At 42.4% G+C, this 12674-nt stretch overlaps 1 protein-coding gene across 1 annotated transcript in view; it reads left to right on the top strand.

Moving 5' to 3' along the window:
- Window positions 1-1703: 1703 nt before the first annotated feature.
- The window catches only part of ahctf1 (AT hook containing transcription factor 1), a gene marked incomplete at its 5' end in the record, with an annotated part of 32694 nt that continues 21723 nt past the window's right edge, over window positions 1704-12674 (top strand). Inside the window, 16 exons of the mRNA XM_079997833.1 lie at window positions 1704-1824; window positions 3428-3578; window positions 3751-3856; window positions 6317-6497; window positions 6769-6976; window positions 7339-7455; window positions 7616-7700; window positions 7922-8072; window positions 8295-8427; window positions 8744-8925; window positions 9106-9167; window positions 9848-9976; window positions 10232-10322; window positions 10805-10894; window positions 11159-11299; window positions 12398-12502. Of these exons, the coding sequence (XP_079853959.1) occupies window positions 1704-1824; window positions 3428-3578; window positions 3751-3856; window positions 6317-6497; window positions 6769-6976; window positions 7339-7455; window positions 7616-7700; window positions 7922-8072; window positions 8295-8427; window positions 8744-8925; window positions 9106-9167; window positions 9848-9976; window positions 10232-10322; window positions 10805-10894; window positions 11159-11299; window positions 12398-12502 (2053 nt within the window). The remainder of the gene's footprint in view (window positions 1825-3427; window positions 3579-3750; window positions 3857-6316; window positions 6498-6768; window positions 6977-7338; window positions 7456-7615; window positions 7701-7921; window positions 8073-8294; window positions 8428-8743; window positions 8926-9105; window positions 9168-9847; window positions 9977-10231; window positions 10323-10804; window positions 10895-11158; window positions 11300-12397; window positions 12503-12674) is intronic.

Here is a 12674-nt window from a genome sequence, read left to right as displayed (position 1 = left end):
CAACCCCGCCGCTGTCCAGAACTACAGACCTGTGTTGCTTCTCTCCTTTCTATGCAAGACCCTCGAGCGAGCAGTCTCTAGTCAACTCTCTCTACATCTCTCAGAACAACCTCCTCCGCCTACTTCAGTCTGGCTTCCAGGCTTCCCACTCCACCGAAACTGCTCTCCTTGCTGTCATGGAGACTCTTCACATTGCCAAGACTTCATCCCTGCCAAGACATCATCTCTTCAGACATCCCCCATCCCCGATTGTACTGGCCCGGCTACCCCATCCTTTCTGACATACTTTGATATACTGCTTGTTTCTACAAACTGACTGATATCCAGTTGGTTTGATACTGTGACAAATGTGCTTATTGTAAGTCACTTTGCACAAAGGTGTTTGCTAGATGATGAAATGTAAAAGTTGGCAAGTAAATATTTGCTGGATAAGAAAATAATAGATGTTGAGATTGGCGTTCCTGTCTGTCATTCTGTAATTAAGATAAGTATCTTCATGTTTCTTTTCCTCCCAAGTTCTGATTTTCCAGCATAACGTTAGTGAATAAAAAGCAATTCAGTGAAGCCATCTTTTGTATTTATAGATGTGTACCACTGGGCATGTTCTGTAGTACAGAATAGTTGTCCCGTGGTTGCAACTGATCTTGTAACCAGGTGACCTAGAGAGCACATTTCTGCTCTGTTGGTTCTTTCTGCACAACAACAAAAACAACAACCTGCTGCCCCTCTTTTTGGGAATTGTCACTTGTTGCAAAATACATCTGCTGCCTCCATCGCCTGTTCTGCTACCCTATTCTGTTAAAAGTTCCCAAAACAAATGGGGTATTCAGTGTGTCGGCCTTCCGGTCTGCTGCAGCTACTGTAGAGACTGGAACTATATTCAAAAAACACTAAAACCGGACAATTTTGTCCCTGGGTCTGTCTCATGGACTCTATTATGGACATTCGCACTAATTCATGCAGCTGTGTCCCAACCTACTTATATTCCTTAACCCATGAATATTATTTCTCTGTTGCTGTTTTGGCCCTGCCTGTTTGTCTTACTGCTTGTGTATGCTATTCCTGTTATGTTGTTGTACTGCCTGATGCTCTTTCCTGGTCATAATTGTTGTATTGCCTGGTGCTCTGCTACTTCTGTTCTGCTGTTGCTTTGCCTCATGTTATCTGCCCATTGCTTGTGTTCTAGACTGCGTGTCATTTATGTTTATGCTCGTTGTCACATGCAACGCTTGTTTGTGGTTGTATGTAAATATTGGGTGTGTTGGGATGTGTTCTGCTCTCTTTTTTTACAGTTGACGTTTATTTTTAGCCCCTACCCCCTTTCTCAAGAGGCTTTGCCTTTTGCCAGGCTGCTGTTGTAAATAATAATCTGTTCTTAATGACTTGCCTTGTTAAATAAGAGAAAATGTAATATGACAGGGAATTAACGTTAAATACAAAGTTGTTGTAAAATTGTTCTTAAAAATTTCAATTGATTGTCTTATATCTGCCTCCCTCCCTATATTTCTAAATGTTTTTTTGTTTTTTTTCTCATTAAAGAGGTTTAAAAATGTTTTCTTTGTGTCAATGAATGTTAAAATGCCCAGATCTGTCTCTTGTTGTAGACTCATGGGACTGGGTATTTGGAAGGATTGTGCTATTTACTGTATTTGTGGAAATTGCTGTCTTAACGCATTTTATTGTCTTTTATATTTCAGTAAAAGATGAGAGACTTGACTGCCCAGGTCACCAGCAGTCTACTGCCTTTCCCAGGGGTGACGATAGAGGCTCTGGGGGAAGATGAGATCATCCTAGACTCTGTACTACATGGAAAGTTTACTATTGGTAATATGACATTAATTGTTTTTGGTGACAGCTAGGTCACTTTTTACCATATTACATAGATTTGGCTCGACTTCTCTGGTACATTAACTGCTACATGCGTACAGTTTTTATTTTTATTTGCTCATTGGAGGTGGGAAACTGTATATGTGACCCACCGTGTACTTTAGGGTAATTTGGCGGCTGTCGAGATTGTTTCGCATCATTTGAAAGTTTAGAATCGGTGCTCCCAAACAAGGCGTCACTTGTGCAAATCAAGCAAATATTTTTAAAGCTATGACTTGTTAATGACAAGGGTGTGGCAAACTGTGATTCTGAGATAATCACCTCCAAACCAGCTCCCAGAATGCAAATGGGGTTGGCGGACAAACAAAGCCTCATGGCTACTTAACATACTGCTGAATGGGCCAATCATGAACAGCTCAACAACACACAACTAATTTCGTTTTTTTAAATGCTCTTATTGAACAGTAAGAATATACATGTTTTCTAAAAGTGGAATTATTTTGGAGTTTAAAAGTATGGACAACACAACAAAATGTAGTCTATCAATAATGAGTCTCAGAAAATCTGAAATCTGAAAATCTGTCACCAACCTCAACGAACTTCATCACGTCATCAACTTCTTATGTTGTAACAACAACGGACATATCGTCGGTCTCAACTGGTGGTTCTTGTAAATATTCCGTTTCATCGTCACATTAAGTTTGAAATCCGCTGTTTGAAATGTTCTCCAAGTCCGGAGTAATATCAGATTCAGCGTCGCTGTCGTTCTCCGCGTCGCCGTCGCAGAACTGACTATCATCGTGGAAAAAAGTCCAGTATGCGCTGCTAACACTGACTTGGATATATCGCACTGGTCAGATTAAGGTCTGAAATATGATTCATAGTTTCCGCCACCCGCTTCTCGTAATCCACAAAGATGCGGAGAAGAAAGTTTTCAGACAAGTGAGACCGAAACACCCCGTGTTGCACTTTAACTGTCTGTTTACGGAAGTGACGTAGTGCGTGACGCAAAGGGTTTTTCTTCGTCACAGTTTCACAACAGTGGCTCAGTGTGTGTGGAAGTAGTACGATTGAAAGGTTGAACTATATCAAAACGGTTCCATATTGTGACTTCACATCACATGGAATTTGGATGAATGATCTTCCCCTGGACGCTCGCTTTAAAGGAAATCATCGATCGGCATTGTTCAGCGCTGTTCTGCGTCTTGTAAGTGAACTGCGTTCCCCCATGTAATCTAATGGGAATATTTAACTCCACGGTTCAACATTTGCTACTATTATAATTTGAATTCGGTTTTGAAAATACGTTGAGATAAAAAACACACAAAGGAACACTAATCTGGAAAACGAATTTTCCTTCAATAAAGGTTTTTTTTTTTTTCCAACTTATTTGGCTGCTCCTGGCGACTTTAGAAATGCGCGTGATGGCGAGTTTTTCTGTGGTGGGACACATATACAGTATATTACCCTATATTTGTTAATCTTAGAATGTATGTTTGTTATTAGTGTCAATAAAATTAATCGTGGACTTAAATAATTGTTGCGCTCATCCTAGTGCTTGACCCAAAGACCTGCCTTTTCTCCCCATGTCTGTGTAAAGGGCGTAGCGGGCTGGCCTGGCTGGCCTGTGGCCCCCAACTGGAAGTGGTTCATGCTGTGACCGGGGAGCGTCTCTCCGCCTACTGCTTCAGTGGTGAAGGGGAACATCCACCGAGCATCCTTGCTGTCCGGGACTTCAGCTGGCTAAAAAGGTAAAGACCGTGTGTCAGTCTTTACTGTCCATTTATCAGTCTTGCCTCTGTTTGTAGTTAGGTGCTGCTCTTTATTGTACATTTCTAATTTGGTGTACTTAATGTACAGGTTATATTAAGTTGATTGCATTATATTTTGGAGATTGATTAAATTATTTTCTGGATTAACCAGGTCAGGGTTGCTGGTGGGCTTGGAGGAAGCAAAGGGCAGCATGCTTTGTCTCTACGACCTGGGACTCTCCCGTGTTGTCAAAGCAGTGCTAATACCCGGCAGCAGGGTGAGTTGGCTTGTGTTTGGCAAATGTTTCTTCTCCATCTCACTGCGAGCATCTGCAATTGTTGGTTAGCGGACCGTGTCTTAGAAAATGTGTTTAAGGTTTTTTTTCTTTTTTTCTTTTCCATTTTACATAGGACAGTCATTTTTATTTATTTATTTATTAGCAGGAAAATGCTAGTTGTTTGTTTTTCTCCATTTGTTCCTTTAATCGCCACCGATCGCTGCCTTGAGCGATATATACACTACTCACAAAAAGTGGTATGGAGCTGGTAGTCTAGTAATCTAAAGGTTGCTGATTCGATCCCAGGCTTCTCCTGCTAGCATGCTGTAGTGTCCTTGAGCAAGACACTTAACCCCTAATTGCTCCTGATGGCTGCGTCCGTCGCTGTTTGAATAATTGTAAGTTGCTTTGGATAAAAGCATCTGCTAAATGTAATCTACTATTCTACTTCTACTATATTATATCATGAAAGTAGGGCATTTAAGTAAAAGCATGCAATGGAGATTTCCTCATCTCAAACAATTTATTGGAAAAAAAAAAAGCCAACAACAGCGGTGGGTATACCACAACAAAAAATGTCAATATCTCAATGACTTGTCATGTGCCCTTATCAGCATCAAGCATCAATTACAGCTTGACAACGACGTCTCATGCTGTTCACAAGTCGGCTTACTGTCTGCTGAGGCCTGGCACCCCACTCTTCTTGAAGGGCGGCCCTCAGGTCATTGAGGTTCTGGGGTACAGAGTTACGAGCCTCTACACAGGGACTCAGCTGATCCCATAGGTTTTCTGTGGGATTCAGGTCTGGAGAAAGTGCAGGCCACTCCATTTGAGGTACCCCAGTCTCCAGCAGCCGTTCCCTAATGATGCCACCTCCATGAGCTGGAGCATTGTCGTCCATGAAGATGAAATGAGGCCTGTGTTGTTCATGCAGGGGCACAATGACTGGATTAATGATGTTATTCAGGTAGTATGGGCTTGTCACTGTACCATTCACAAAGTGTAGGGCAGTTCTGTATTGACTAGACACACCTGCCCACACTGTAACACCACCACCACCAAAGGCTCGTCTGGTGACAACAGTGGCTGATGCATAGCACTCTCCTTGACGTCTCCAACATCGTTGGTGGCCATAATTTCTGCTCAAGTGAATCGACTTTCATCAGAGAACAGCACTGAGGCCCACTGGTGCCTTGTCCGGCGTAAATGCTCCCTGGCCCATGCAAGGCGATGATGCCTCTGCCTGGTGGTGTGGTGAGGTACCCTTGCAGGTCGTCTAGCACGCAGACCACGCTGATGTCAACGGTTTTGAATGGTCTGACGTGACACTTAGGTGCCTCTCACCTCCCTTAAATGTGCCTGGGGTTGAGTGGCATCATCATCCGGTTCCGCAGGGCACTGTTCACAATGAAGCGGTCATCAGAGTGTGATGTGGCCAAAGGACGTCCACTTCTATGCCTTTCTGTGACTCTTCCAGTGTCTCTGTTGCAACCTGCTGATGACACTGTGACACTCTAAGCTCAGTGGCCACTTTGAAGCCTCGCAATGGCGAGGTACTGTTGATCAGTTGTTAGGTGTCGTCTTGGTCTCATGATGTCAAAATGTGAACAGCATGATGAAGAGGACTGTTTAAATACCAATTCTAATTGAACCAGGAATTGATTGGTCGATTCATGGATCAAACACCTGTTCTGAATTTTGCTGTTCAGCTCCTTGTTAGAGAACAGCAAGTTGTGCAGAAAGTACTGAAACATTGAACAGTTGGACATGTGCATTCAAAAGTTTAGAGAAGGTCAAATTAAGTTCACCTGTAAAGGTTATAGTGCATTTTAGGTTCATCCTGAAATTTCACCCGAAAGCCAAATATTCCTAACTTTTTGTGAGTAGTGTTTGATGTTATCGGAGGTGTGTGGGGTTCACATTCCATTTATTTATTTATTTTATTTGTTTTGAGCACATTGTGAGTGCCCTTCAAAGTCTCTGTACAGGACTGTAGAGGGGGAGTGAGACCCAATCACCAGTGGTTACTCGACAGCTTTGAGCGGAGAGGGGGAGAGCCTCTGCTCCCTCTTCTCCTCTCTCCCTCTCCGCTCCAGTTTCAGAACACGGTAAACTGCATTTACACCGTTTCAATGCTCGGATTTTCGTGGCGGATTAAAAAAAAGGAAGAAAAAAAAGCCCCAAAAACAAACATCTGTCATCAATGTCAATCGCGATCGATGGAGTTGATCGTCGATAGATGATTTAATCGTAAATCTGCCCAAGCCTACAACATGGAAAAAAAACATAAGTACATAAAATAATATTGTAACAAACTATTGTTTAGATTAATTTCAGCAAGTCAGCTTTAATAGGTACCAAACTATACTAAAGATAACAATAGACGTGGTCCCATAATCAACCCGCCGCTTGTCTGTTTGTTTTTCTGGTACTTAAATTTGTCCTCTGTGTGTTCTACAGATCACAGCCATTGAGCCTTTGGTGAGCTATGGCGGAGCTAGCACCTCCACCCAGCACCTCCACCAGAGCTTGCGTTGGTTCTTTGGCATTGCCGCCGTGGTAACAGACCATGGTCATGTTTTGTTGGTGGACCTTTGTCTGGACGACCTGTCCTGCAGCCAGAGTGAACTGGAGGCTTCAGGTGAGGAGTGCTTTGGGTTGAATTGTTGATGTTCATATGTTGTTGATTTCTATTCTGTAAACTTTATTTCTACAAGATCTAGGTAATCACCAAGTTGTTGTGGTGTTAATTGTTGAGTTCCCAATGTTGACTCGCTTTTGGGGGAGAATATATTTTTTACATATTCTGCCAGCCTAAATTTACTCGATCGTTCCACCGATTATTGTTCTCTTTGCTGCTCATTCCTCTCAATTGTCTTAAGTCTATTTGTTGTTACTTTCTCTTCCCTCAGACCTTGAGTTGGTGACCAAATCGCCGACAGAGATCCCCCGGCTTAGAGAGGCGAGCAGCAGACAGGGCAGACACCTTTGTTTCCAGCTGAATGGATCCAGCGGGACCGGGGCGACTGCCTTGCAGTACGTCCCCAGGACCAACCAGATGGCTGTGGGCTTCTCTGATGGTTACCTGCAGCTGTGGAACATGAAGACTCTTAAAAAAGAGTGAGTTTTTTTCCCCCATTTCTTCTGACTCAGCAACTGTCAAAGGGAAGTCATGGTCTTTAGCAAGTGCTGTTTTAAACGTACAGTATGTGAGAAATGTTTGCAGCCTTGGCTGTAGGATTGAACTGGCTGGCATAAATATCGCTGTAATATTCATGACATGTCATGGTTGCTGGGTCCCCTCTAAACCCATTTAATTAAATACTACTTCTATATTACTGTTAAGTATGTTTTCTTTACACATTTTTTACTATTAATCTTCATGGTTCACTGTTGACGGGGTTACCCACTGGCTATGGAAGGAGGATACATTCTGTGGTAAGACATGGTGCAATGCCCTTGTTCTTTACGTGTGCTTGAAGGTACCATTCCCAGTTGGAAGGGGGCAGGGTGCCTGTTTATGCCTTCACCTTCCAGGAACCTGAAAATGACCCCAGGAACTGCTGCTATCTCTGGGCTGTGCAGTCAGCGCAGGACCTGTGAGTCTGCTGTCTTTATTTTATTTTTTTACAGTCAACTAACACAAATAAATCATGCAAAATTTCTTGAATATGAATGAATTACTGTAGCTTCTTGTCATGTCACCTCTGACTATCTTTACAATGGCATTGGTTCTCCTCAATTCACTGTTCTGCCCAGTGAGGGGGACTTGGTGAGCCTCCATCTACTGCAGCTGGCTTTCAGTGAAAGGAAGTGTCTGGCTTCGGGAAAGATCCTCTATGAGGTAATTTGCACATATTTTTACAGCAGGCCTTTGCTTGTTTAATCTTTTCCATGCTAAGGTGTGTGTGTGTGTGTGTGTGTGTGTGTGTGTGTGTGTGTGTGTGTGTGTGTGTGTGTGTGTGTGTGTGTGTGTGTGTGTGTGTGTGTGTGTGTGTGTGTGTGTGTGTGTGTGTGTGTGTGTGTGTGTGTGTGTGTGTGTGCGTGCTCTCTCTCCTCCGTCAGGGTTTGGAATATTGTGAGGAGCGCTACAGTCAGGACGTGAGTGCTACAGCCTTCCCTCTCCGAGCCCAGAGCACCAACACCCGTCTGCTGAGCTGCCAGACCATCGAGAAGTTCAGAGCACATCCCGACAGGGATGACAGCATGAATGAAGGTTAGCTTGGAGGCCCTTCCTTGTTTTCCAAGATGGTGATAAAACAGGAAGACTGTTCAAAGATTTCAAACCTGCCAGTTGACATTTGTAGTTGATGTATGCTCACAACCTTGTTAGTTTTTACACTTTTCAAATTAACTGAAAACTAATGTTTCTCTCTTTACTTCTTTTTTTTTTTTTTTTTGTTGTCTATATTTTGCCCCCACCCCTCTCAATCCTTAGTTGCATCTCCAGACACCAGTGTTTCTATTTTCAGCTGGCAAGTGAAGGCCTACGGTCAAGGAAACCCCTCCACTTACATCGGGGTCTTTGACATCAATCGTTGGTACCATGCACAAATGCCAGACGCTCTAAGGTACAATCTCAGGATGCTTTACAACGCTCTACCACAAACAACTTAATGGGACTTTTCTTTCTTCTTTTATCTTTTTGATTATAAATATTTTTTTGAAACATTTTAATCGTAATTAATTTTGTGTGCGTGGCCGTAAAAAACCTTAATTTCCCCTCCTGTGATGGATTACCTGTCTATGAATTTAATTAAATCCACTACCAAATATAAAATCCAAATACCCTACCTGGCAGTGTCAAAGTCAATACAATTGTCACATTTCGGAAGGATAATGTCATTTGTGTTTGGTGTGATGTTTCTGTGTTGGTTTCTACTGCAGGACTGGGGAGTCTCTTCGCAGCTGTCCCTACTTGGCTATGTGGTCTCTGGACCCCCTGGTGGAGATGGTATCGCCACACCCCCTGCTGGATGTTGTGGTGCATGACCGCAGCCTCAGTAGGGGCCTGCCCTTCACCTGGCCCCCACCAGAACAATTCTTCAACCCCACCACATACAACTTTGGTAAGAATATGTGTGTATGACTTGGTAAAATACCCTTCTTGAATAGTTAATGCTTTTACATTTCCACTTAAGTCTGTGAAATTAGTGATTTGATTGCATGCAAATGAAATCAGAAAAGTTTACTAACAGTGTTTAAGTTCAGTCATAGTGTAACTTGTTTTATTCTCCCCGACGTTACAGACGCTACCTGTTTGCTTAACTCGGGAATTGTGCACTTTACCTGTTCTGGGCATCAGAAAGAGGTGAGTCTTCATTTGTTTTGGAGGCCATAACCCAGATTAAAACAGTAACTTTCCAAATGTTGGTAATTAAATATGCTATTTGGCTACATTCAGAATGCGTTATTGCTCTTATATGAATAAATGATATAGTGTGTGTTTAGCTACCTTTTTATTGACTACTATGTATCTCATAAAATATGTAATTGTTTTTAATACTGGTTAATAATAATTAAGTTATGGGTAATAATAATACCATAGCATATTTATCGAGTCACAAAAAATTATGCAAAGTTATCGTCCTCACTTAACGACCAACTTCCGTTTCCGAGGACCAGGTTGTTGAGCGATTTGGTCAATAAGCGAGGGCCCGTGTTATTTCATGGTAAGGGGGCCTGGCAATTGCGAATGCTAGTGTAGTGAATACTGAAAGACTGCGGGACTGAGACTGAGGACGGTGATGGGCGACGCTGAGACACCATGTACAATACAGACTGGTCAGAGAGCTGGTCGTGGGTCCTAATGGTCGTTAAGTGAGGAATGCCTGTATTAGGATTTTTATGTGGCGTTTTGGTTGTATATTTTGCAGTCATTGCCAGTGTCCTTATGCTCATAGTAAAGTACCTTATGTTTACTATTACAACAAGAACATTTCCATCCACTTAAAATGGTGTCCAATTAAAGGTTGATTTATTTTGAACTAGGCACTGAGCTTCTTGAAGAAAGCTGCTCCGTGCTCCAGTGACGTTATCTCTAGCAGCTACAGCCGCTGCCTTATGTCTGGCCTGCTGTCACCTCGGCTTGCTGACAGCCACCACACTACTCTCTCACAGGTGAACACATGGATACACACGTTAACATCACACTCCAAGCCTCTGCCTACAATGTGTTGTGTGCATTTCTCAAAGAAACTCTTTGATCAAATGTTTTGAAATAAATGCTTGCACAGCACCTACTCTCTATACAAACTGATGTCACTGATCTCTGCCGTGGTAGGTCTGATTAATTTTGAGTTTGGCAATTTGGAATAATAGCATGTGCTCTAAGTGTTGTCAATAGCAGATATGTAAATTTGTGTTGTCTGTCAGGAGGAACAGCTGGACGCCATCTTGTCGACAGCAGTTGAGACCAGTTCCCTCGGCCTAATCACAGGCTGCATCAAACAGTGGACTGTTGAGGGTGAGGAGAGATTCCTCAAAGTAGATCAAGCTGCTTTGTCTGGTCTTCACAATCTACTCTGATATGCGATCTGTGTTTATAGACCTAGAGCGTTAATATCTTGTGGATGTTTGAGTGTGATCTAGAGCCTCAGGAGGTGTTGATCCAATATGAGATGCAGGCTGCTACAAAGTCTCTCAAATGTTGTCTGCAAATCTCACCTTGTTCTCATTACCAAACACATATTGTAGAAGCCTGTCAGGCCAAGATAAACACACAGGGTGAAGAGCATGCTAGCTTCATTTTGCTGAAGACATTCACTTTTCTACTTAACCTAAGGCTTATTTTATGATCGTTGGGGGACATGATTGCCCCATTGCCAAAAACGTAGGTTAAGAAACGCTTGAGTTTTCCTCAATGTCTCAGAAGCTTAGATTAATCAACAATGATAACGGTCTCCTTTGCCTGACAAGGTATTTTAACAAATTGTGCATCTTCTTTAGAACAACCTGGGTCAGCGCTGAACCTGCGCTACATTCTGGAGTGGGCCTGGAATAAAGTTGTCCACACAAAGGAAGAACTGGATGGCATCTGTAAGCACATTTTCTTTGCCTATGGGTTTGAAACGGTATGATCTAGTCTATCTTGAGCAAATTCTGTGTTTGTAAATGCATAAAATATGATTTCTGAATTATTTATCAATATTTAGACCATAACACAAAATAAATGCTGGGAATATATGAGATAATGGTATTTGTTAATTGTTATGGGTTTCTTTTTTTTTTTTTTTTTATGTAGTCAAATGTCAGTTCTATTCATTGTGCTTATCATTAACATGTCACTATTTTGTTTCCCAGGTGCACCACTTTTTAACAGCTCATCAAATTTCACAGACCCCCAGACCCTGCAGCTGCTGCAGCACAGCCAGAGGCTTTTGGGAAACCTCAGTGCCATCTTTCATTGTTTGCTGAGTGAGGCCCAGGAGCTCACACAGAGAGGTGAACACTAATACCGTTTTTACACCAAAATTAGAAAATTTACACAGGGTATTTTAAACCCACTAAAAATAGGCGATCTAAGCCCCATCCATTACCAGGAGAAATGCTGTTCTTTAAAAAATAAAAAATAAATCGGGATCATTGGGAACAAAACAGTTTAGGAGACAGCAACTTAAACAAACAAATATGTAAAACTTGTGAGGGGGGGTTATTTTAAGCCGTTCAAAAGAATCGGATCGTTTATGAACGACCCAACACTAGAGTAGAGGCAGCATGTAGTATCCATGCTGCCTGTGCACACCTGTCCTTCAGCGGCAGGGAACGGAGACGCTCCACTGGTTCAGAGACGGGCTTGGGGCGGTGCTGGAGTGGCTCGCCTGGCGGGGAGCATGAGGTTTCTCCGCTGTGATCCCCCAACTCAAAATATTTCACGGCCCCCCATGTGGGGGGAAAATAGTCATTAAATAGTGATTTAGGATTCTAAATGGGATATAAAATGCTGAATGATACACTGATATTCCGGTCTATTTATGCGCGAACATCCAAAACTTCAATGCGCGTTGTGCAGGTAGAGGGGCCAAATTTAAAGCATCGAACCGGGTGTTGAGCTGATTGGAGGTAGAGCCGATTAAAACCTGTCTATTGCAGGGTCATTTGATCCAGGACTGGATCCTGGGTGTTACCTTTTCCCACTGATGACAAATGCCGGATGTAAACAGGTGTTAATGTGTTTTTGGTGCAGTGGGAAAGGGGTACAAATGAATTAAATGACTGGATGGGGTGGGGGGGGGGTCTTGAAATGTCTGAATGCCATGAATTTAGCATTGTAAAAGTTGTAGGAAATGAAACCCCGAGAACTTTGTGTCCTTGTCTTCCTATTGGACAATCAGTGCAACAAACTATATTACACTGCCGGATCAGTTTTTCAGGCATTGCTTTTGGTATTTCAAAAAATAATAAAAAAAAAAATAATAATAAAGACTAATTCGTTCCGAGAATTTTATTGGGAATTGATGTGGTGTTTTGTGTTACAATCTCCAGTCTTTCATGTGTCCATAGTGTTATTTGACAGCCTGCTAAACTGTGTTGAATGTGTAGGCCTTGTGGGACTGATGAACAAGAACATGGTGTCAAGTCTGATCTCCCAGTATGCTCAGGTGGTCCTCTGGTTCTGTCGTACTGGTCTCCTGCCTGAAGGATCAGGTAAGCTCTCCATTTCACAAAGAATGTGTCAAATATGTTGAAATGCTGGCTGAGAGACTGTCTACTGTACGCCTTATGCTTACATTATAATGACTTTCGTCATATAACACGCAAGGTAGATTCATGTACTTAGAGAATTGCTTTCAACGTCATGCAATTTACCTACATATTA

This window comes from Zeus faber (assembly GCF_960531495.2).
Source record: "Zeus faber genome assembly, chromosome: 3".
Lineage (NCBI taxonomy): Eukaryota > Metazoa > Chordata > Actinopteri > Zeiformes > Zeidae > Zeus > Zeus faber.
This window is presented reverse-complemented; position numbering and strand designations above follow the sequence as displayed.